Source organism: Phacochoerus africanus, chromosome 6, assembly GCF_016906955.1.
Source record: "Phacochoerus africanus isolate WHEZ1 chromosome 6, ROS_Pafr_v1, whole genome shotgun sequence".
NCBI classification, from domain to species: Eukaryota; Metazoa; Chordata; class Mammalia; order Artiodactyla; family Suidae; genus Phacochoerus; species Phacochoerus africanus.
In genome coordinates, this window is record NC_062549.1 from 55,812,221 (window position 1) to 55,837,724 (window position 25,504).

Below are 25,504 nucleotides of genomic sequence, written 5' to 3' on the forward strand. Positions count from 1 at the left end.
GCCTCCCCGTTGGGACTCAGTAAGGGATTAGATGTTTCCTTTCATTGGAGGAACCAATGAAAATGATACAGCTTGTAGATGCCACGTTTATGCAGGTGTCTTCGTTCACTCTTTCCCAGTTCCTTCTACAATGAGTCGCCTAGCCACGCTGTGTCAGTTTTCAGTAATTCTGAACTTCTCAAGACTCCATGTGGAACCGTCTCCCTACTGGGATTCCCATTAGGGCTTATAACAAATTCTGAGCCCAGAGTTTTCAGTGAGCTACTTACTTCAGGATCACTTCTGACTCAGGTTAAAAATACAGATTCTCAGGCCCCACTTCACGTCTGTTGTATCAGAGTATCTGAGGGTAGGGCCTGGGCATCAGCAGTGTAACTAGTGCCCCAGGGTGGGGGCAGGACTGAGGGATTCTGGGCTGCATCTATGCCATGGCTGATCCTCACACAAGGCCTGGGAAGGGAGCCAAGCAAAACCAATGAGGCTGATGGATGGAGGGGTCTGGAGGACATGCACTTTGACACAAATCAAGCTGAGCTATTCCATACATAGGACCACTGTCGCAACACTCATCCATCTTAGTTGAGAGAACAGTCTCTTGCTCGGAAGTGAGGAAGTTCCCGTTGTGGCCCAGCAGAAACAAACCAGACTAGTATGCATGAATATGCAGGTTCAATCCCTGGCCTTGCTCAGTGGGTCAGGGATCTGGCGTTGCTGTGAGCTGCGGTATAGGCCATCAGCTACAGCTCCGATTTGAGCCCTAGCCTGGAAATCTCCATATGCCCCAGATGTGGCCCTAAAAAAGCAAAAAAACAAAACAAACCAAAAAACCCCCAAAATCCACTGTGCTTTAAGGGGTTCCCTTGTGGCACAGTGGGTAAGGATCTGGTGGTGTTGCTGCAGCAGCCTGGGCCACTGCTATAGCACAGATTCAGTCCCTAGCCTGGAACTTCTACATGCTGAGGACATAGCTAAAAAAAATTAAAAAAATAAAAGTGAGATACTGTTCTATCCTGTTATGTCTCTCCTCAAGACCCTACAGTGTAATCCATATTGCCTTTGCTTTTTTAGAAACAACAGTTTTTGGGTTTGGGTTTTTGTTTGTTTGTTTGTTCTGGTCTTTTTAGGGCCACACCTGAAGAACATGGAGGTTCCCAGGGTAGGGGTCGAATTGGAGCTATAGCTGCTGGCCTGCACCACAGCTATAGCAATGCCAGATTTGAGCTGCATCTTCGACCTATATATACCACAGCTCACAGCAACTTCAAATCATTAACCCACGAGCGAGGCCAAGGATCAAACTTGCATCCTCATGATTACTAGTGAGATTCGTTTCTGCTGAGCCATGATGAGAACTCCTAGAAACGACAGTTTTTAATTGAAATATAGTTGATTTACAATATTGAGTTAGTTTCAGGTATACAGCAAAATGATTCAGTTATATATATAAGTATGTATATACACATATAATTTTTTCAGATTATCTGCCGTTTCTCTGTGCTATATAGTAAATCCTTGTTGTGCATCTATTTTATGTATAGTAGTTTATATATCTGCTAATCTCATACTCCTAAGTTATCCTCCCTCCCTCATTTCCCCTTTGGTAACCATAAGTTTTTTTTCTATGTCTATGAGTCTGTTCCTGTTTTATATATAGATTCACTTGTATTTTTAAATTTTTTGACTTTCTTTTGGCTGCACCCACAGCACACAGAAGTTCCTGGGCCAGGGATCAAACCCGGGTCATGGCAGCCACCCAAGCCTCAGCAGTGACAATGCCAGATCCTTAACCCCCTGAGCCACCAGAGAACTCTCTGTATTATTTTTTAGATTCCACATATAAGTGATATCATATTTGTTCTTCTCTTTCTGACTTTCTGATACTCATCTATGTTGCTGCAAATGGGAATGTTTCATTCTTTTTTATGGCTGAATAATATTCCGGTGTGTGTGTGTGTGTGTGTGTGTGTGTGTGTGTTTGTGTGTGTGTACCACATCTTCTTAAATCTTTTTTGTTTTGTTTTGTTTTTTGTCTTTTTGGGGCCGCACCCACGGCATATGGAAGTTCCTAGGCTAGGGGTCCAATCAGAGCTGTAGCCACTGGCCTACACCACAGCCACAGCCACACCAGATCTGAGCCATGTCTGCGACCTATACCATATCTCATGGCAACACCAGATCCTTAACCCAGTGAGTGAGGTCAGGGATCGAACTTGCGTCCTCATGGATCCTAGTTGGGTTTGTTAACCCCTGAGCCACGAAGGGAACTCCTTCTTAAATCTTCTTACTTCATTTTCTTAAATACTCCATGTTGCCTTTCATATCTTGTCCAAAGTATTTTGGCTGTCCACAGTATCAGTGGTCTTTGTAATGAGCTGTGACAGATTCTGATTGTTGATTTCCATATTTAGTTATGTCATACCAGGTCAGAACAGGATCTCTGCAGGGGTTGCTATTCTGTTTTACCCATCCCCCCATCCCCATCAACAGACTGTTGTTGTCCCTAAATTGGGCAAAGGAAGAGAAAATAAATGGACTGAAGTATGTAGGCAGGTACATACATGCATCCTTCTTCAACTCACAAGGTACCCTGTGGACTAAGGCCAGCTATAGACAAAGGGGTAAAGCAGAAAAAAACTGACCAGGAAAGCCCTCCAGATCTGTTCCCCTCATCTTTCTCCAGCGCGCAGTGTGCCTGCGTTCTGGCCTTAGCCCTCTCGCCTTCTCCTTCCCTCCCTTTGCCTCATCAGCTGACTTGCTCTGTTCCATCTTTTATGCCTTAAAGGGATTTTTAAATACATGTGCCAGTTGTTCCACGAACATTTTTTTTCCAGGAACATTTTGTTAAAGTTTTGCTTTAACTGTAGAGTAAAAGCGGTTTTCTCCCATCTGGGGGGGTGGGGTGGGGGGGTGGGCAAGAGGTGCTCCCTACAGGTACCTTCCCGGGTCCCTGAAATCCATCCCATCCTCAGAAGCTGGCTGACCCTGACTGTGATGAGTGTGTGTGGGTGCCCCGAGGTGGTCCTGTCCGCTCTATGAGCACAAAAAAGCTGTCTTTGCAATCCACCAGACACAATGAGGACAGTTCTCAGCTTGAAACAACATCAGTCCAAACGCACTGCAGCTGCGTCAGTGCCACAGCACCTTTGCTGTCAAGATAAACAGAATCTCATGCTACAATTATTGTGACTAGATGGTGTTTCTCATGCAGTACCGTGGAAGTGAAAGGACTTCTGGCTTTTTGTTTTTTTCCCCTGACTTCCCATGCTTGGAATTCAACAATAAATTTTTTTTTCATTTCTTTCTTTCTTTCTTTTTTTTTTTGTCTTTTTAGGGTGACACCTGCAGCATATGGAGGTTCCTAGGCTAGGGGTCCAGTGGGAGCTGCAGCCACCAGCCTACGCCAGAGCCACAGCAACTCAGGATCCGAGCCACATCTGCAACCTACACCACAGCTCCCGGAAACACCAGATCCTTAACCCACTGAGTGAGGCCAGGGATCAAACTCACGTCCTCATGGATGCTAGTCGGTTTGTTAACTGCTGAGCCATGACGGGAGCTCCTTTTTTATATCTTTGATCAAAGTATATCTCCATGTTAGGAATTTAATTCTAAATATTTGCGCCTCTTGCCACTTGAATTTTGCAACTGGATTGCAGCAGACCACTGCGGTCTCATATTCAGAGGGCGAGTAAGATGAAACAGTGCTTGGTACTTAGTAGGTAATTAGCAATTATTTGTTTGGTGAATTACAGAGAGTCAAAGAGTTAAAGTACAGTTAGTAAGAGTAAGAAATTTCAGAGTTACTAAGTCAAGAAGCCAATGAAACCAAACCAAAGAGCTCAGCATCTTTAATAACAGAGACAGAGAAAGTTTCCAGAATGTTTTGTCACATTTGGAATCTCCTTAGGCTTATCCAGTACTGACATTGGACATCAGACGGATCCCTTCCAGATGTGATGTCTTCCTTAATATTTTCCTAAATCGGGGCATAGGACTTTAAGAAGCCTCGGACGCTTCCAGCAGCAGCATTTTCTCTACACACCTGTGCACGCCTGGCTGCGTATTTTGGTTTCATCTCGCATTTTGGTGAAAAGCTTTTGTAAATATGAATCATCAGTGTGTGATGATGCCAATTAATCATCAATGTGTGAAGATACCAACTAGACAATGAGAAAATAAAAAGATTCATACGTCAGCTCTGTAGCTAGTGTGCAGTGGGGGTGTTGCCAGAAGTGTTGCTGATGTGTTGGGGGTTGTCGGAATTGATTCTCAGCACTGAACGCTGCCCCCAAAGCCCACCCATGACATCCCCTCGAAACAGCTGTGTCACTGGTATGGCCTCATCAGGTTTCCCCATGAATTAATAAGACTGTGCTTTCTGCGGAGTTGAAACGATCGATCACACTGAGAAGTTCAGGTTCTTGCTGGGTCAGCACGTCCATTTGTGTGCCAAGTCCTGGATACTTGTCCTAGAATTTAGGAGTCATTGGCTACTTTTATAAAAGAACTTCAGGCCTGGAAAGAAACCTTATAAATGGCCTCATTTTTCAGAAGGAGAAACAGAGGCACAGGAGGTTTGGACTCGTTTCAGGCTGCACAGCAATGTAATGGGGAAGAATGGAGCAGGACCTGAATCTGTGTCTCTTCCCACCTGTGACTTGTCCCCTGGATGTCCTTCCCTTAGACTCTGTAAAGAGCAGCCCCGGAGTTCCCACTGTGATGCAGCAGGTGAAGGGTCTGGGTGTTACCACTGCAGCAACTCAGGTCCTATTCCCAGCCTGGCATAGTAGGTTGAGGATCCACCAACTTGAGGATTTATATGAGAATCAAGAAGGGTCCTAGGATAAGGGAGCGCTGACCTCATCTCCCATAATTGAATAAGATGAAGGCCAAGTTTCAGCACCAGGGGTCTGGCTGGATGGCCTGTTAACCCTAGTTGAAGGAAGGTAAACATTTACACTAGTATTAGCTATGTGCAGAAGTTCCCGTCATGGCTCATCAGATTAAGAAACTGACTAGGAGTACTTGGGTTCGATTCCTGGCCTTTCTCAGTGGGTTAAGGATCCGGCGTTGCCGTGAGCTGTGGTGTAGGTCGCCGATGTAGCTCCGATCTGGCATTGCTGTGGCTGTGGTGTAGGCTGGCAGCTGTAGCTCTGATTTGACCCCTAGCCTAGGAACTTCAATATGCCACGGGTAGAGCCCTAAAAAGACAAAAAGGGGGGGGGATAAATAAAATAAGTCCTGATGTCAGTGAACCAGCCTATGTGTAAACACCACATCCCCAGTGGACCCCAGCAAAGCGGATGGCGCCAGGGCTGCAAAGTGCTTGTTCCCTTGGAAGGAAGACCTGGGAGGATGTGGCCAGGAATAAGCAGAGGGTGAACAAGAAGGGAATGATTATTCTCATGTCTGATGCCAAAAACAAGTCACAACAGCGTGAAGTTGAACTTGCCAGGAAGAAGGTGCAGCTCCTATGGCCTCACCTGTCTGCTTTTGCCCCAGGGGTTATAAACACGGTGGGGTTGGCTGTGTTTCTGATTTCAAGCCTCTGAGTCAAAGCTGATGTGCACTGGGCCTCTTCAGCACCTGGGGGCAAACTGGGGAGAGGCCAGATATCCATATATAGTTTGGAGGCAACACCAAGCAGGCAAGCCAGCTTCCATGACCCCTTGTGTCCCCACGAGCATCATTTTCAGCATTATTTGAGAAAACTAAGAAAAATAATTTCTTCTGGCATTCCCATTGTGGCCCAGTAGGTTAAGAATCTGATACAGTGACCCTGAGAATGTGGGTTCAATCCCTGGCCTCGCTCAGTGGGTTAAGGATCCAGCGTTGCCTCAAGTTGTAATGTAGGTTGCAGATGTGGCTCAGATCCACCTTGCTGTGGCTATGGTGTAGGCCTCAGCTTCAGCTCCCATTCAGCCCCTAGCCTGGGAACTTCCATATGCCAAGGGTGTGGCCCTAAAAAGAAAAAAACAAACCAAAAAAAAAAAATAGAATTTCTTCTAATGCTTATGTCTCTGAAAGAGTGGTCAGTATCCATCTCCTCTTGGATGCTTGTTCTCCTCAGAACTGTTCACTCATTCAACTATTCATTCAGCTTACATGTTAAGTGCCTACTGTGCACCGCACACTAGAACTGCAGCTGTGAAGCAGATACATCTGTCCACAGCCTCCTTCTTGGGGCTTGGACCAGTGGAGAAGACATGCAGACGGCTTCATCACTCCACTTTTGAGTGATGCTATGAAGCTTGTCAAAAAGGCAAGTTGCCGAGTTCCCATCATGGCTCAGCAGTAACAACCCTGACTAGTATATCCATGAGGACGCAGGTTCGATCCCTGGCCTCACTTAGTGGGTTAAGGATCTGGCATTGCCGTGAGCTGGGGTGTAGGTCACAGACTCGGCTCGGATCTGGTGTGACTGTGGCTGTGGCGTAGGCTGGCAGCTGAAGCTCCGATTTGCCCCCAGCCTGGGCCTGTGGATACAGCCCTAAAAATCAAAGAAAAAGGGAGGAAGGGCATTGCTAAACTGGGGAGGGGAAAGCAACATCAGCAAAGCTCCTCCAAGGAAATGATATTTAAGCTGGGACCTGAAGGATGGTTAGGCTTCCAGCAGATAAAGAACAGGGGAAGGAGGCCAAGAATAGGCAAGGCCTGGAGTTCCCCAGTGGCACAGTGGGTTAAGGATCTGGTATTGTTGCTGCGTCGTATGAGTTCCAGCCTTGACCAGGGAACTTCTGCCTACCACATTCGTGGCCAAAAATAAGAATAGTCCAGGCTCCTCTTTTCTTTGAGAATGTAAGTCCCAGCCAGTTGCAAGGGAGGGAGGAGAGAGGTATGATTGAAGTTCCCAGGAGAGAAGGAAGGCATGACACATCAGTGCTGAGAAGGGGCCCGAGAAGCACCCAGCTTGGGGACACAGTGAGGTTGCTGGGGCCGAACCTGCTAAGAGTGGTGAGGATTCCAATACAGCAGGCAGTTCCAGTGGTGAGAAGAGACATTCATTTGCTTGGGTGATAGCAGGTGATGGAACAAGGAAGGCAGGGGGCCATGTTCCTTCCAGAGCTGAGGTTTTGCCTGAAGACATACTTGGCTTTTTTTTTTTTTTTTGTCTTTTTTTGCTATTTCTTGGGCTGCTCCTGCAGCATATGGAGGTTCCCAGGCTAGGGGTCAAATTGGAGCTGTAGCCACCGGCCTACACCAGAGCCACAGCAATGCAGGATCTGAGCCGCATCTGCAACTTACACCACAGCTCACAGCAATGCCAGATCCTTAACCCACTGAGCGAGGCCAGGGATCGAACCCACAACCTCATGGTTCCTAGTTGGATTCGTTAACCACTGAGCCACAACGGGAACTCCAGCTTTTTTTTTTTTTTTTTAATAGGTGATTTACAACATTCTGTCAATATCTGCTGTTACACACACACATATATATGTATATGTAATATATATTTTTCTTTTTCTTGCATTATCCCCCATCATGTTCCATCACAAGTGATTGGATATAGTTCCCTGTGCTGTACAGCAGGATCTCATCGCTTATCCACCCCAAATGCAATAGTTTGCGTCTACTAACCCCAGACTCCCAGTCTATCCCACTCCTTCCCCCGCCCCCTTGGCAACCACAAGTCTCTTCTCCATGTCTATGAGTTTGTTTCTGTCTCTGTAGAACAGATAGGTTCATTTGTGCCATGTATTAGATTCTATGTGTATGTGGTATCATATGGTATTTGTCTTTCCCTTTCTGACTTCACTTAGTATGAGAGTCTCTAAAACTTTCATTGAAAAATACACATGCACCCCTATGTTTGTTGCAACACTGTTCATAATAGCCAAGAAAGACATGAAAACAATCTAAATGTCCATCAACAGATGAATGGATTGAGCAGTTGTGGTACATATAAACAATGGAATACCACTCAGCCATAAAAAAGGACAAAATAATGCCATTGGCTTGTTTTTTGTTTGCTTGATAGCCTCATGTCTTTAATTCTCCCTCTCTCCCATACATTATAAATGATTCATTCAGCTTGGGAGTCTCCTCATCTTCCTTTTGCAGAAACATGTGTTCAGTAAAAATTTCTTGACTGGACCCTCTCTTGATCATGGTGATTCTGAGAATATGGTGGGAGGTGAGATGGGTCTATCCCTGCCCTCAAAGAACTTTTCATTGAGATGAGGTGAGCAGACCTGCAAGGCAGGAAGAATAGAGCCTGTAGCCCAAACCACACTTTGTGAAGTGGTCCATTTGGACTTACTTATGCCCATTGAAGACCGTTTACCTGGGCTCCTCACTCAATCTGTGAGAATCATTCTCTCTCACTCCCACCCCACTCCCCTCCCCACTCCTGTTCTTTCATGAGATTTACCATTGAAAATAAAAAATGAACCTCGGGAATTGGTCTTCAGGTCAGGATGTGAGGAAAAGCAACCTTAGAAGGCAGTCTTTAACCCCCAAGGTTGTCTTTCTGAAGGCAAAAACAAGATGGTGGCAGAGCTTTGATAAGCAATTACCTATATTCTTTCATGTAAGTTTAATGTATTTTTTAAGACAAGTGACAGTCACACACACTCCCAAAGGGTCAGATTTCCTGTTTCCTGTATGGATCAATGGGTTTGCCGTGTATTAGAAGAAATCGGGTTATGCTGACAGATAGCTTGAAGGATTTATAAGCTGCTCTTAGGATGAATGCCTGGATTTTTGTGCAGCAGCAGCCAGCATTGATGGCAGGGTCAGTATGATGATGTCAAGCCTTTCCAGGTTCCTATCTCTCAAGCTTCAAGCTGTCGCAGGAAGAACTGTCAAGATCTTGCTCCCAGGTGAGTTCCCGTCGTGGTGCAGTGGTTAACGAATCCAACTAGGAACCATGAGATTGCTGGTTCAATCCCTGGCCTCGCTCAGTGGGTTAAGGATCCGGTGTTGCTGTGAGCTGTGGTGTAGGTTGCAGATGTGCCTGAGATCTGGCGTGGCTGTGGCTGTGGCCAGTGGCTACAGCTCTGATTAGACCCCTAGCCTGGGAACCTCCATATGCCGCAGGAAGTGGCCCTAGAAAAGCCAAAAAAAAAAAAACTCTAAAGAAGAAAATCTCACCTGGGAGTCCTGTACCACCTTGTGCCCTCTGAGTGTGTTTCCCCCGATTCAGGAAAAGAGGGAAACAGGAAAATCTTAGTAATGACTGGTTTGGCAGAGAACCTTGGGCTTTAAATACTTCCGTTTCAGACTCTTTAGGGAGACCGGAGAATGCTGTGGAGAGGTTCACATAGCCTGTGTAGCCACGTGCTTTGCAGGTCAGAAGCCCAGCAGATGTTGGCTCTTCAGCCCTCGTTAAATGCATTTGGTTAATGTGTTGCTCGTAAAGTGTCCTTTTACTGCATGGTTCCCACACCTGTGATGACCAGGAAGGAGGCGTTCTCATGGGGCTCAAGGACCTCCTTATTTTGGCCATCGTGAGGGGACAGGTAGGAGGTAGTTTCCATCGTGCTTAATTATGTGTCAACTAGGACAGCTGTAAAATGGAAATGACTGTCATTACTGAGCTCAGCAGCTTCAGAGAAACTGAGTGTACACTTCTTTTTTTTTTTTTGGTCTTTTTGCCATTTCTTGGGCCACTCCCACAGCACATGGAGGTTCCCAGGCTAGGGGTCTAATCAGAGCTGTAGCCGCCGGCCTACACCAGAGCCACAGCAACGCGGGATCCGAGCCGAGTCTGCAACCTACACCACAGCTCACGGCAATGCCAGATCATTAACCCCCTGAGCGAGGCCAGGGATCGAACCCGCAACCTCATGGTTCCTAGTCGGATTTGTTAACCACTGCGCCACGACGGGAACTCCTGAGGGTCCACTTCTGTAGCGAATCTCACCTGCCATCCCATCCCAACACTACCAAATTACTGCTTACACAATTTGCAGTAATCCGAGCACTTACCGAATAAATGTGTTTGGCTAAAGAAATGCATAGTTGGGATTTGGGCTACAACTTTCATTAATTTCATCCGGTTTTTGTTTCCCTTCTTGTTGGAATTGATTGGGGGTGCCTGGAAGTCCAGGCTTATGAAGACAATGAAAATGCTCAGCATAGGCACAAACAGCCATAACAGGTCTGTCCAGGAGGCTGCCCATTAGGGCTGAGACTAGAGTTTTACTGCCCTCTTGTGGTTAAAAGTGGCACCTGCTTTTGAAGTAGAAGGCCCTTGGTTTTTCTCAAGATTGATCATCTGTTGATTAAAACCATGAAATCAATGGACATAAAATTATGAGCAATCATTGAGCTTTCAGTCCAAAATAGTTATTCATCCCAGCTTCTAAAAAAATCCCCAGGAGTTCCCATTGTGGCTCAGTGGTAACAAACCTAACTAGTATCCATGAGGATGCGGGTTCAGTCCCTGGCCTGGCTTAGTGAGTTAAGAATCCATCCTTGCTCTGGCTGTGACATAGTCTGGCAGGTGCAGCTCCAATTTGACTCCTAGCCTGGGAACTTCCATTTGCCACACATGCAGCCCTAAAAAACAAAACAAACAAACAAAAAAATCCCAACAGAAGTCCTGTAAATTCAGGCACCAGCCTTTCTCAATGCCAAATGACAAGCTCCTACAGTGGCCTGAAATGATATAAAATTGTGAGGGTCAGGGGAGTGGGAAATACCACTGCCTCTTGTAGAGTAATATCATCATTAAATTATAGCCTCTGGTCATGACTGTACATCAGTGCAGCCAATGGTGAATCCTATTCTGAAACAAAGATATATTTGACGTACAACTATTAAGTTAAGTCTGCTATTTCGTTAATCTTATATCTTTTGCAATACATCTTAGTGGGGCATTCAGGTGCCCTAATAAATGTTAGCTGAGGTACAGTGAATGGTCCTCCTTTGCCCTCTGTTCAGTAACTCATAGAATATTTACACATGTGGTCTGACAGTGAGATAGTTTTTTTTATCTTTGAAGACATGCTGTTCTGTAATTTTTTGTCTTTTTTTCTTGCCATTTCTTGGGCTGCTCCAGCGGCATATGGAGATTCCCAGGCTAGGGGTCCAATCGGAGTTGTAGCCACTGGCCTACGCCAGAGCCACAGCAACGCGGGATCCAAGCCGCATCTGCAACCCACACCACAGCTCATAGCAACGCCGGATCCTTTACCCACTGAGCAAGGCCAGGGACCGAACCCACAACCTCATGGTTCTTACTCGGATTCGTTAACCACTGCGTCACGACGGGAGCTCCTATTCTGTAATTGAATGCAATTTAATTGAGACAAATAGAAACAGGATTGAGAGAAATAGGCTTAAATATCCCCAAGAAAACTCATGAGTAATCATCCCAAATTGTTCATATATTTCTGCTAGTATGAGTTGAATCTGGATGCTCAGAAGATATTTTACTTGCTAAAAGAATTAGCAGAAAATGGGAGTTCTTGTTGTGGCGCAGCAGAAACAAATCCGACTAGTATCCATGAGGATGCCGGTTCAATCCCTGGCCTCACTAAGTGGATTAAGGATCCCGCTTTGCCGTGAGCTGTGGTCTAGATCACAGGCGTGGCTTGGATCCCGAGTTGCTGTGGCTGTGGTGTAGGCCAGCAGCTGTAGCTCCTATTTGACCCCTAGCCTGGGAACTACCATATGCCTCGGGTGAGGCCATAAAAAACCAAAAATAGAAACAAATTAGCAGAAAATAAACTGGTTTCTAGGACCAGTGACAGCATCAGGGACTTGCAGCCTTGGATAATCTTTTCCGCATGGACCCTGTTTGGTAAAGGCGCACAGTACATGAACTGGAAAACCCTCCTTGCTTCAGGGGCCCTTAGTTGGCAGGATGACTTCTTACTTCCCAGACCCTGTGCTTCGTGTCCTCGGTCCCTCCCTCTGTCGCTCATCCTGAGAGAAGTCTTCAGCTTCAGGGAAGGACACCTGTGCCCCATTTGCTCCAAGTAACCTACATAAAGGCCCCTGAGCGCTGCATTTACGCTCAGTGATGCCAGTGCAGGAGGGTCTAGCCTGGGGGGTAAAGCCCATTCCACTTCTTGGAAAGCCCTAGACCATCCACATGATCCACGCTCATTCCCACCAAGGAGGAGGACCTTGGAGGTTATACATGTGCACTTACACACAAGGGAGAGGGGCAGCCCATTTACATATAGGGGGAGGGGCCGTCTATTTACATACAGGGAAGGGGCATCCCATTTACATATAGGGGGAGGGGTATCTCATCTACATATGGGGAGGGGCCATATATTTACATATGGGGGAGGGGCATCCCATTTAAATAGGGGAAGGGGCAGTCCATCAACACACGTGGGAGAGGGGATAGTCTACACACACACAGGGGGAGGGTGGGCTCTCTACACACCGGGGATAGGAGTCGTCTCTTTACTGACCTGGCAGGCAGAGCAGGGAGGGGAGCAGTCATAAATGGGGGAGGAAGACAGTCATGTCATAATAGTAGATATGCCACCAAATCTTATGGAGATGGCCAGAGAGGAAATGGAAGAATTATGGAAAGAGAAGTCCAGAAAGAAAGACCAGGAGACAAGAGTCATGTTCCGGCAGACCTTCTCTAAAACCCAGAATAATCCCAAGGGGAGGTGCCACGTGTAGACTCCCTGCACCGTGGGCCCCTGCCTGCATGGTGAGGTGTTCCAGCCCCACTGCCATGGTTGCTGTGACCTGTGTGGCTCCTGGTCCTGATGTCCGGGTGCACCTAGAGGTTTCTGAGAGGTGGAAGCTGCTTAAGCAATCGGGAGCCCTTGTCCTCGGAGATCACAGTGCTTCTGACACAGAAACACGTGCCAGACGATAATCATTCTTTTTTTTTTTTTTTTTGTCTTTTTAGAGCTGAACCTCCACATGTGGAGGCTCCCAGGCTAGGGGTCCAATCAGAACTGCAGCTGCTGGCCTACACCACAGCCACAGCAATGTGGGATCCAAGCCATGTCTGCAACCTACACCACAGCTCATGGAAACACCAGATCCTTAACCCATTGAGTGAGGCCAGGGATCGAACCTGCATCCTCATGGATACTACTTGGGTTTGTTAGCCTCTAGGCCATAATGGGAACTTCTGATCATTCTTTTTACTGGAGGTTTTTTTTTTTTTTTCCCCATGATGAGAACTTTTGGGAAAAAAAATTTTTCAGTAGCTTTTCTGCAAAAGCTGGTTGAATAGTTGAAGGGGAGTGAGCCGGGAGTTTTGACACATGTTCTCTGAGTTACATCCCTTATTCAGTAGCTCGTAATAATCTCCTTTCATCCTTCTTCTCTGAACACTGTTCTGCTTGGCAGGCACCATGTATTTCATTACAGTCTATCAGCCTCCCCACTGATGAGAGAGGGAAAGAGAGAAAAGAAACAGAAATATGTACGGAGATGGAGAGACGGGCTACTCTGTCTTGCTAGGTGGAGGTGTGGCTTTTGAATAATTCACTCAGCAAACTATTTTCTGAGAACCGGGCACTTTATAAATAGACACTGATTAAATCATTGTGTGAATGAATGAATGAATGAGTGAGTGAAGACATAAACAAATGCCTGCACAACATCTCTTTAGTTTGTGTGTCCTAAAATGCGTTAAGCTTGAACCCGGATATAAAAATTTATTTCACATATATTCATAGGTCCCCATGATTCATGGGCTTGGTTGAGTGTATTTTAACAACTTAATGTGGTGCCCATTTGTAGTCTAAGTTGAAAGTGAATTATTCATTGCTTCAACAAATCATAAGAAAAATGCTGGTAAATTTTCATTTAGTTAGAGCTGTCCAGGAGCAAACAGGCAAATGCAATGTGATCATCCATTATGGCATGCGTGTTGCGTTTAGAGGCAAAACATATAACCAACGCAGGAAGAAAGAAACTCTATATTACCCAGGAGTCTGTGTGTTTATATATTTCTTTTTTTTTTTTTTTGGTATTTCTTAGACCGCTTCCTCGGCATATGGAGGTTCCCAGGCTAGGGGTCCAATCTGAGCTGTAGCCACCGGCCCATACCAGAGCCACAGCAACGCAGGATCCGAGCCGCGTCTGCAACCTACACCACAGCTCACGGCAACGCCGGATTGTTAACCCACTGAGCAAGGGCAGGGATCAAACCCGCAACCTCATGGTTCCTAGTCGGATTCGTTAACCACTGCCCCACGACGGGAACTCCTGTTTATATATTTCTAAAGCATGAGCAAGTGTTCATGTTGATTCAAGGCTGTAGCAAAAGCAGTTGACCTCATTTCCTAGAATTTTCTGTATACTCATAGATACAAGGTTCCTTTTCTCCAGCTTTTTATTATTTTTCACCTGTAAATAATCAAATAAATGTAACGTGTTTCACCTCGAGAAAATTTGGTCCCGTTGAACCACCGTGTGTTCCAGTTTGTCACTCGGCCACCCATCTGCTGGCTTGATGTGGATACTCAGCGATGGCCAGATCGCATCCCAGCTCAGATCACATCCCAGCTCGGTCAGGGAAACAAAAGGAAAGGGAAATATCAACAGTTTTTTTCTGATGAATCGTCATGACAAAAATATTTATTTGCCGACTTTATTCATGAAGCTTGAGATGACCTTAAAGGCTAAGTGAGAATGTTCTAGAATTGAGCAAAGCAAGTGTCCTTCAAACAAGGCATCTGTGATGAGAAACCATCGTTAATTGGATAGAGGAGCCTGTTTTCCAAAATGGAAAACTTTTAAAATATTTCACAAAACACATTGGCCATTTTCTTTCTTTTTTTTTTAAATTTTATTATAGTTGATGTACAAAGTTCTATCAATTTCTGCTCTATAGCAAAGTGACCCAGTTATACACATATATGCATTCCTTTTCTCATATTATCTGCATCATGTTCCATCACAAGTGACTGGATATCGTAGGACCTCATTGCTTATCCACTCCACATGCAATAGTTTGCATCTACTAACGCCAAACTCCCAGTCTGTCCCACTTCCTCCCCCTTGGCGATCATGCATCTGTTCGCCATGTCCATGAGCTTGTTTCTGTTCTATAGATGGGTTCATTTGTGCCGTCTTCATTTAGAAGCCTTGTAACTTCCTGGGCAGCTGTCGCCCCCCTGACCCCCAGTGAGAAGGAGCGCCCTCTAGAGGCAGGACTCCTGTCTTCCTCTGCCACTTAGCATGGTGACACCTTGGGGGAACTTGGTGTTTGTGCATTCAACTTCCTTGTCTGAAAAATGGGGGTTGGCCATGCCTTCTTCACAGGCTGGTGGCAGTGATTGAGGACAGCACTTAGCAGCAACCCAGGCACAGGCCAGGTACTAAAATGTCCTTGGCTCAGATCTGATACTCAATTTGTAGTTGTTTGTCAAAAGCTGTGATTTGCTGCTAGTGATGCCTTCTTAGCATAGACTCTCATCCATTCCTTTGCAAGTGGACTTACGAGTGCTTACAAAGTTTAGTGAGAGCCAGTCCCCAAAATATTAAGTCACAGACTCAGAATAGATAGCTGTTTATGAAGGTGACCATAAAGACATTCTGTTAACTGTGTTCATCTTGAACACTCTCACAGAGAAGCAGGTCTGAGGAGTGGACACATAGGTGGGGAAGAGGCGGATGACATTGTTGTAAAGCTGTAATAAACACTTTACACTATTCTGGCCGAAAAAAAGGAGAATCCAAATAAGCCTTGATTGGCGTTCCCGTCATGGCTCAGTGGTTAACAAACCCGACTAGGATCCATGAGGACAAGGGTTTGATCCCTGGCCTCGCTCAGTGAGTTAAGGATCCAGCGTTGCCGTGAGCTGTGGTGTAGGTCGAAGATGCGGCTCGGATCCTGAGTTGCCGTGGCTGTGGTGTAGGCCAGTAGCTGTAGCTCTGATTCGTTCCCTAGTCTGGGAACCTCCATATGCCACTGGTGTGGCCCTAAAATGACAAAAGACAAAGAAAATAAATAAATAAGCACTTATTTATTTGCTGTGGAGTACGTGGAAATTTACTTTATTTGAAGACATTAAGAATCTGTCCCCACAGGAGTTCCTGTCGTGGCACAGTGGTTAACGAATCTGACTAGGAACCATGATGTTGTGGGTTCGATCCCTGGCCTCACCCACTGGGTTAAGGATCTGGCGTTGCCAAGAGCTGCGGTGTAGGTCACAGGCGCGGCTTGGATCCTGAGTTGCTGTGGCTCTGGTGTAGGCCAGCAGCTACAGCTCCGATTGGACCCCTAGTCTGGGAACCTCCTTATGCTGTGAGAAGTGGCTCTAGGATAGGCAAAAATACAAAAAAAAAAAAGAATCTGTCCCCGCATATATCAAAATAATCAGACATCTGTTGCCTCAAACACTGAGCAAGGCACGGCACGCTCCTGTTTTGCATTTGGGGTGAGTAAACTAAGGCCTGGACCACGGGTTGGGGTGACTTGCCGAGGGGGGCTTTGGAGTGGAGTCCAGTACATTCCGCACACTCCTCCCTGCTCTGCTCAGAACCACCCCCCCACCTCGCCCCGCCCCTGGACATGAGTTCACTCCCCGATTCAGGCATTTCACATCAAAACACACGTTTTTCTCTCTGCAGGAGGACACAGCCCTCTGCCCCCATGTCACCACCTTGCAGCGACTGACGGACTCCATCAGCCTGTATCACTTCTGCCGCCATCATGGGACCCGAGGGCAGCTTGCTGAGCGGGGGACAAATGCAGATCGTCCTGTGGGAAAGCCTGGCGGCCGTGGCCACCTTCTTCCTCATCACCTTCCTCATCTTTCTGTGTTCCAGTTGTGACAGGTGAGAGCCAGCCCTATCCACAGGAACCTACACATAACACGGTTCCCTGGACCCAGTTGATTTTCTGTACAAAAAGCTGTGAGGAATGGCCTCTCACTGCATAAACGGTCCCAGAAACTTATGTGTTAAAATTAGCCAACTTCTGGAGTTCCCAGCATGGCTCAGCAGATATGAATCTGACTAGTGTCCATGAGAACATGGGTTCAATCCGTGGCCTCGCTCAGTGGGTTAAGGATCTGGTGTTGCTGTGAGCTGTGGTGTGGGTCACAGATGTGGCTTGGATCCTGAGTTGCTGTGGCTGTGGTGTAGGCTGGCAGCTGTAGCTCTGATTTGACCCCTAGCCTGGGAACCTCCATATGCTGCAGGTACAGCCCTAAAAAGACCAAAAAAAAAAAAAAAAATTAGCTGACTTCTCAGCCGCAAAGGGGCCTTAGACACTTTTTATTAGTTCAATGAAAAACCATATTTGATTTTGCTGGGGAGCAATCAGAAGAGCCTTCTAGATGAAACTTCCCAGGAGGAAATTTTTGCTCTTCCTGATCAGAATTTATGTTGTTTTTTCCCATCTGTGGGCATTTGGAAATCTAAGACATTTAAATCTAAATCTTAATGTGCATTAAAGACACTCTTTTTGCTGCCCCTTGAGAATTCCTGAGAATTTTTGTTGCTGCGTGGCTTTGGAGGGATCATTTTGTGAAAGGTTTGTAATCTAGAATTGCAGTTAAGAAAGATCTGTTTTCCTAAAAGACATTCTGTGTGTAAATGCTCATCTTGTCTTTTTTTTTTTAGAATTATACTCTCTCTCCCCTCCCCCTTCCCTCCTCCCCTCCCCCTTCCCTCCTCCCCTCCCCCTTCCCTCCTCCCCTCCCCCTTCCCTCCTCCCCTCCCCCTTCCCTCCTCCCCTCTTTGATTCTCTCATATAAAATGTATCCCACTGCCAAAAAAAAAAAAAGAGGTATTTTCTTGGAGAGGAGTAAAATCTTTTCTGACCAGGAGTGATTTTCCAGGTGTTCAGACATTGTTAGCAGCACGCGCAGCCCTCTTCCAGCCTCTTTCTCAATAACCTTGGAAGAGACCTGACAAGTGCCATTTAAAAACTGGAGGTGAAAAAAATAAAAATAAAATAAAAATAAAAACTGGACTTGGATGTCTGGATGTGGCTTCCAGCCCTAAAGTCTGTGTCCAGAGGGGAAAATCCAGACTTTCTGAACTCAAGTAGCCTCAGAAACCCTGCCCGGTTTGGACCCAGGCCTCCAGGGTGGGGACAGAGTCTGACTTGGCCAGGAAGCTGAAGAAATAAGAGTCTCCTTCTAGTGCAGTGTTCCCTCCCCTGCACCTAGGAGCGCCTGCCTCTGTAATCATTTACATGCCCACTAGGTGTCACTGTTGCCTTATACATCAATGGGAGACGCACCCTCTCCTCCTGATGGCTTGCTTTAGCCTGTCCCAAGTAAAAATAAATTCTATTTTTACTCGATGGACTTTTCCATAAACTAGAAGTACTTATGACTCATCCTGAGAGCATGTACCCTTCTCAACATGCCAAAAGTTGTATTTTCTTTATTTTCACCATCTCATCCCAGTGTGTGACTTTGCAGAGACTGAATTAAGAAAAGTGAAGAGACGAGAATTGTCCAGATTTCCTTAAAAAAAAAAAAAGAAAAAGAAAGAAAGAAAGAAACTCATTCTAGTATTCTAGATATAAACAGTTTCCAGTCAGGAAACTTCCCCAGTTCTCTCCTTAACTTGTATTTTCTACTCTTGGTGGAAAGGGAGGGCGAGAGAGGTGACCAGCCCTTCGTGGGGACGTGACCCCCCCTCCCCCTCCAACCCGCTGCCTGCAGAGGAGGGGCAGTGAAAATTGTCTGGCTTCGGCTTCCTTGGCAAAATAAACTGGATTCTTAAAAGGGAGATTTAAATGTTGGTAAAAGTTCGGATCGGAAAGGGGAGCGTATGTTTGATCTCAGATGGCAAGGAGGATGTCCCAGTGACGTTTCCTTTTCTGTTTCAGAGAAAAGAAGCCAAGACAGCACAGCGGGGACCACGAGAATCTGATGAATGTGGTGAGCCCATGTGTGCATGTCTGCCTCTGTGTGTGTGTGTGTGTTTTAAAGCATCGGCCACTTACCTCGGCCCATCCCTACAGGCTTAGGACCTGAAGGAAACCAGGAAAGGAACTCAGCTGGAGTTAACTGTCTGCCTGGGCTGTGTCCTCCTTCTGCAGGTTTATATTCACCGTGGCTAAAGGCCTGTGCCATTGGCCAGGTTTTTAGGAATTTCTGAAACATAGGCACTTGTGCCCCTTCTGGAAAGATCTTCAAATGCCTCCAGCCTACCACAGAGATGTTCTGGTTTGCCTCTGCCCGGCTCCAGCCTGAGTGTGTTAGTCGGCTAGGGCTGTAGTAACAAAGGACCACAAACTGAGTGGCTTAAGTAAGAAATGTATCACCTCACATTTCTGGAGGCTAGAAATTTGAGATCAGGGTGGTGGGGGGGGTTCCTCCTGAGAGCTACCACCGCAAATCCTTTCTGGGCCACTCTCCTAGCTTCTGGTGGTTGGCTGGCAGTTCCAGCAGTGCTGGGTTTCTGTGTTCACTCTCACATGGCTTTCTCCGTGTCACTCTTCACACCATCTTCCCCCTCTGCATGTATTCCCTCTCTGAGTTCCCCTTGGAGCCTCACAAAAAAGAGCCTCACCTTCACCAGTCTCATCTGCAACCATCCTATTTCCAAATAAGGTCAATTCTAAGGTTTGGGGGGGCCAAGACTTACGGATAGAAATTGGGGGAGGGTACACGTCAACCCATGACACTGGATGGTGGCTTTGGAAGATTCTCAAGACCTTTAAGATTCTAGGACAGCCCTAGGAGTTCCCGCCATGGCTCAGTGGTAATGAACCCAACTAGGATCCATGAGGATGCAGGTTAGATCCCTGGCCTTGCTCAGTGGGTTAAGATTTCGGCATTGCCATGAGCTGTGGTGTAGGTTGCAGACGCGGCTCGGATCTTGCATTGCTGTGGCTGTGGTGTAGACTGGCAGCTGTACCTCTGATTTGACCCCTAATCTGGGAACTTCCATGTGCCGCAGATGCGGCCCTAAAAAGACAAAAAGAAGACAGAACAGCCCTGTCCAACAGAACCTTCTACCAGGATGGACGTGTTCTGTAGCTGGAGGAGATCCGGCAACCACTGTCCCCATGGGGCTGTTGAGCACGTAGTATGTGACTAGTACAGCTAAGGAACTTGAGGTTATTTCATTTCTCTTAATTTAAATCTAAGCGGGAGTAACCATTGTGGCACAGTGGAAACGAATCTAGCTAGGCTCCGTGAGGATGTGGGTTCCATCCCCGGCCTCGCTCAGTGGGTCAGGGATCAGGTGTTGCCGTGAGCTGTGGTGTAGGTCACAGATGCAGCTTGGATGCCGCATTGCTGTGGCTGTGGCATAGCCCGGCAGCTGCAGCTCCAATTTCACCCCTAGCCTAGAAACCTCCATATGCCGCACCTGCAGCCCTAAAAAGGAAAAAAGGAAAAAGCCATGGCTGTTCCCCTCTGCCACATAGTCTGATTCTGTTGGCACTTTTGTTTTCGCAGCCTTCTGACAAGGAGATGTTCAGCCGTTCAGTCACCAGCCTGGCCACAGACGCGCCTGCCAGCAGCGAGCAGAATGGGGCCCTCACCAACGGTGACAGTAAGTTCCGCAAGAATACCAGCTTTCTAGACAGGCCTCATCACCTCAGAAAGGACTCGATTTCAGAAAATGTAGCTCAGAGTTCCTATTGTGGCTCAGCTAAGAACCTGACGTAGTGTCTTTGAGAATGTGGGTTCCATCCCTGGCCGTGTTCACTGGGTTAAGGATCCCATGTTGCTGTAGCTGTGATGTAGTCCGGCAACTGCAGCTCCAATTTGACCCCTAGCCTGGGAACTTCCATGTGCCGCAGGTGCACCTGTAAAAAGAAAAAGGAAAATGTAGCTCAAAAAACTAGGAAATGTAGGTGTTCCCATTGTGGCGCAGCAGGAACGGATCTGACTAGGAACCATGAGGTTGCGGGTTCGATCCCTGATCCCTCTCAGCAGGTTAAGGATCTGGCGTTGCCGTGAGCTGGGGGGTAGGTCACAGATGTGGCTCAGATCCCCCGTTGCTGTGGCTGTGGCATAGCAGTGATTGGACCCCTAGCCTGGGAACCTCCAATATGCCGCTATTGTGGCCTTAAAAAGCAAAACAAAACAAAACAGCTAGGAAATGTGGTCTTCCTCACTTTTAGTATTACTACCAGTTTTAGCAAAAATAATCTCATTGGATGAAAAATTTAATATGTATTCATTGACTTTTGTGTGCCATTGCTCTAAGATCTGTAAGTGTACTAATTCATTTATGCTAACAACTACCCTATAAGATCACTATTATTTAACCTATAAGATGACTGTTACTAATAGTACTCCTGCATTGGAAGATAGGGATTATTCTCCATGATTTACAGGCAAGGCAACTGAAATTGCGCTGCTGCAACAAATTACCACAAACTTCGTGCCTTAGAACAACATGGACTTATTAACTTATAGCTCTGGAGGTCCAAGTCTGAACTGGGTCTCCCTGGGCTAAAAGCAAAGTCTCAGCAGGGCTGCATTTCTTCCCCAAGGCTGGAGGGAAGAGTCCAGCTCCTTGCCTGTTCAGCTTCTAGAACCACTGCATTCCTTGGTCCTGGCCTTTCCTTCCATCTTCAAATCTTTTTCCAACTCTCTTGCCTCCGTCTTTTGACTTACAAGGACACTTAATAATTTCACTAGGGCCACCTGGATGACCCAGACTACCCCTCGGTTAAGATCAGCTGATAGTTCATCTATATCCTTAATTCTTCTCTTGCCACATGAAGAAACTCACTCTCCGAATTCAGGGGCTAGGACGTGGACGCCTGTGGGGGCCATCGTTCTGCCTGGCTCGGAGAGGTTAATAATTTTCCTATGATCTTATGGTCAGCATGCTGAGGATGTGTTGTTTGAACCCCCATCTGAGTCCTGGGCATAGCCAGGGACCACTCTGCACACTGCCTGCTTCATGCACCAGATGCTCTAGCTGACCAAAGTCCTGACTACGTATTTTATTTTATATTTTATTTTATTTTATTTTAGCTTTTGAGGGCCACACCCACGGCCTATAGAAGTCCCCAGGCTAGAGGTCGAATCAGAGCTACAGCTGCCAGCCTACACCACAGCCACAGCAACTCAGGATCTAAGCCACAATGGGAACTCCTACGCTCTATATTCTTTATGTATAACTGTAGGTAAGTGTAAATGTATATTTAAATAATTTTAATATTAAACATATTTATACAGGCATATTCATATATTATATTTATGTATTCTTTATATAATATATAGTCCTTACACATTATATACAGTATTTGTGTGTGTGTGTGTGTGTTTATAAATTACAGGGTTTTTTTGGCCATAGTGTGCACTGACTTGATGTGGGATCTCAATTCCCAGACCAGGGACTGAACCTGGGCTGCAGTGGTGAAAGCACAGAGTCCTAACCACTAGACCACCAGGGAACTCCCTATAGCTTAATGGGTTTTTTTTTGTTTTTTGTTTTTTTTTGTCTTTTTGCCGTTTTCTTGGGCCGCTTCTGTGGCATATGGAGGTGCCCAGGCTAGGGGTCGAATTGGAGCTGTAGCCACCGGCCTACGCCAGAGCCACAGCAAACACGGGATCCGAGCCGCGTCTGCGACCTACACCACAGCTCATGGCAACACCAGATCCTTAACCCACTGAGCAAGGCCAGGGATTGAACCCGCAGCCTCATGGTTCCTAGTCGGATTCGTTAACCACTGAGCCACGACGGGAACTCCTAGCTTAATGGTTTTTAATCTTGTTTTTGCTGACTAGACTGGGATTCTCTAAGACCCTGGAGTCTAGAACAGTGTCTAACACATGGTAGGTACCACTATATTTTTCCATAAAGAACTAAGTGAATGAATAAAGTGCTCATCTCTGGCCCTAAAAAAGAAAAAAGACTTTTCTTTGGTGGGGGGAATAGAAATAGTGTCCTGAGGAGTAACTGGGAAAAATGATAATGACCCCTCAACCATCGGAAGTTACCACCCTCCCTCCACCGTGTCCTAAATACTTATGATCTCAGAGGGGGAGGGAGTGGAACTTCTGCCCTCCGGGTTTAGGCATCTGTGTCACAGTGGAGGAGAATGGGCGCTGGCCTCTGAAGACCCCAGTATCAATCCTGAGTGTCCCACAGCTTCCTTGTCAGAAACTGGGGAGTGGAAAAGTGGTTGGGACTTGTGGCGCAGTGGAAATGAATCCAAAACCCGACCAGTATCCATGAGGATGCGGGTTCGATCCCTGGCCTCACTCAGTGGGTTAAGGATCCGGCGTTGCCGTGTGCTGTGGTGTAGGTCGCAGACGCAGCTTGGATCTTGCATTGCTCAGTGGTTAAGGATTCCATGTTGCTGCAAGCTGTTTAAGGTCGTAGATTCCGCTTGGATTTGGCATTGCTGTGGCTGTAGCAATAGGCTGGTGGCAGCTGCAGCTCCACTTGGACCCCTAGCTTGGGAATATCCATGTGCCATGGGTGTGGCCCTAAAAAGCAGAACAAAAAAGGAATATTAACCAACAATCAAAACATACAATATTTGCAGCCCCAAGTCAAATACAAAACAAGTCCCTTGATTTCCCCTCACTTGACATTACCTGGTTCACTAATAATGTGAGGAATCGTCTTTCTCCACTTTTAATACTCCCCCTCTGCCTCAGTTCTTTCAGAAGACAGCACGATGACCTGCATGCAACATTACGAGGAAGTCCAGACCTCGGCTTCTGATCTGCTGGACTCCCAAGACAGCACAGGGAAGCCCAAGTGTCATCAGAGCCGGGAGCTTCCCAGAATCCCTCCCGAGAGCGCGGTGGACACGATGCTCAACGGGAGAAGTGCCGACGGGGATCAAGGTCCAGGGATGGAAGGGCCGTACGAAGTGCTCAAGGATAGTTCCTCCCAAGAAAATATGGTAGAGGACTGCTTGTATGAAACCGTGAAGGAAATTAAGGAGGTGGCGGCAGCCGCTCCCCCGGGTCGAGGCCACAGCAGCAGGTCAAAGTCGGCTTCCGCTTTGAAAGAGCTTCCGGGGCCTCAGGGCGACAGCAAAACAGACTTTGCCGAATATGCCTCCGTGGACAGAAACAAAAAGTGTCGACAGAGTGCTAATGCAGAGACCATTCTTGGAAACTCGTGTGATCCAGAAGAGGAAGCCCCACCGCCTGTCCCCGTGAAACTTCTGGATGAAAATGAAAACCCGCAGGAGAAGGCGGAGGGTGAGGCCAGCAAAGAAAGCGCCGCGGAGGGAACCGGTGAAACCAACAAGGTGCGCTTCTTGTTTTCGGGGCATTTACCACAGTTGGGGATCTAGCTAAACTTCGGGCTTTTATTTGCACACTGTTCTAAGAAATATCTTCTAGCACCGTCGTGTTGAATGGTGAAAGCTGTTTTAGTATAAGCTGTGTTTGACTTTTTTCCCCTCTTCCGAGTCATAAAATACTGACAACTCATGTTTACAAAATATTTCTCTCTTGGCACCTGCCTTGGGTATTTTCCAGTTTTTGCATCAGTCCAATTGGGGCCAAGTATTATTTTCCTCCTGGTGAAGTCCAAGAAATAGACGTGACTCTTGGCTGCCCATTTAGCCTCTCCCACCTGTTGCCAGCCAGAAATGGGGTGATCTCTCTCTCCTCCCCTAAGTCCCAGAAATCAGAGCACAGGAACAGACGGAGGGGACCAGCTCACTGGTTCCTCTGGCTGTATCCTATTATGTATAGACCTTTATATGAATCAAGTAAGAGATTTTATTTTGTGACAGTTTCTAAACAACCTATAACTCTTAAGTGTAGATATGCAACACAGTTATAATATGTATTAAAGTGTTTTAATAAAACATTATTAATTGATGTATTACTAATGTATTAATAACTAATCGTCTTAAATGTAATAATAGCCTTCTCTATGTATGTCTGATAAGCTCACATGAGAGCTACTGAGTGGCTTGGAATTCACATCTCCAGCTGTCAGCATTTCCTCAACATTTCCTTGGGATTTAAACTAGGCTCCATCTTCTTTGGGCAACTAATATCTAATTCCCATTCTCTGCACAGAAAAAAACAGGGTTCTCTCTTCTCAGAGTTTGGTAGGAAGGGCACGTCGGGGCTAGTCAGTCTATAGTAGCCTCGAAAAATTTCTGGAGTTTATGATCAAATGGTGAACCTTGGCAGCGGTTATATAGGTTATACCAAGAAGTCATTCCTTATTCTCCGAATGCATTTCAGCTGTTCCCAGTATCCATGAAGTCATCCATTGAGAGCACCAATAAAAGTGTTTATGAATGTATTCATAAAGTGCAAAAATGCACTCTAATTTGTTGCCCTTTTTATAACCAAAGATAATAAAACTAATGTGAAGTTTATGCTACCTAAAGCAGTTAAAGCTTTTTTATTTACAAGCATTTGAAAGATAAGGGAGTCAATTGTCTGATCATTGTTAAGTAAGCAGTTCTCCAGGTGTCACACTAAAAACTGGAAATATCCACCTGGGAACCAAATTACCTTTCTATAGTGATACAAGGATGAATAATCCATCATCTCCTTATATACCATTCTAGTTTTAAGTGATTTGGAAAACTTGAAATGTTTAATATTCATGCATTCATTTGCAAAAAGATTTTAATGAACACCTACTATAAGCCACACCATCTAGGTGCCAGGAATACAGTAGTGAACAAAACGTGTAAATG

The 25,504-nt window shown here is 46.2% G+C and overlaps 1 protein-coding gene across 8 annotated transcripts in view; it reads left to right on the forward strand.

Annotated features, from left to right (window-relative positions):
• PAG1 (phosphoprotein membrane anchor with glycosphingolipid microdomains 1) overlaps positions 1 to 25,504 on the forward strand; it is a 166,401-nt gene that overhangs the window by 123,846 nt on the left and 17,051 nt on the right. For 7 of the 8 annotated variants that reach the window (XM_047783680.1, XM_047783681.1, XM_047783679.1 and 4 more), the window contains 4 exons: positions 16,513 to 16,719; positions 18,731 to 18,782; positions 20,310 to 20,406; positions 23,481 to 24,085. In XM_047783680.1, the coding sequence (XP_047639636.1) occupies positions 16,595 to 16,719; positions 18,731 to 18,782; positions 20,310 to 20,406; positions 23,481 to 24,085 (879 nt within the window). In that variant the 5' untranslated portion in view covers positions 16,513 to 16,594. Of the gene's footprint in view, positions 1 to 16,252; positions 16,320 to 16,512; positions 16,720 to 18,730; positions 18,783 to 20,309; positions 20,407 to 23,480; positions 24,086 to 25,504 lie in introns of those variants that run through there. The other variant, XM_047783685.1, reaches the window with a different exon arrangement.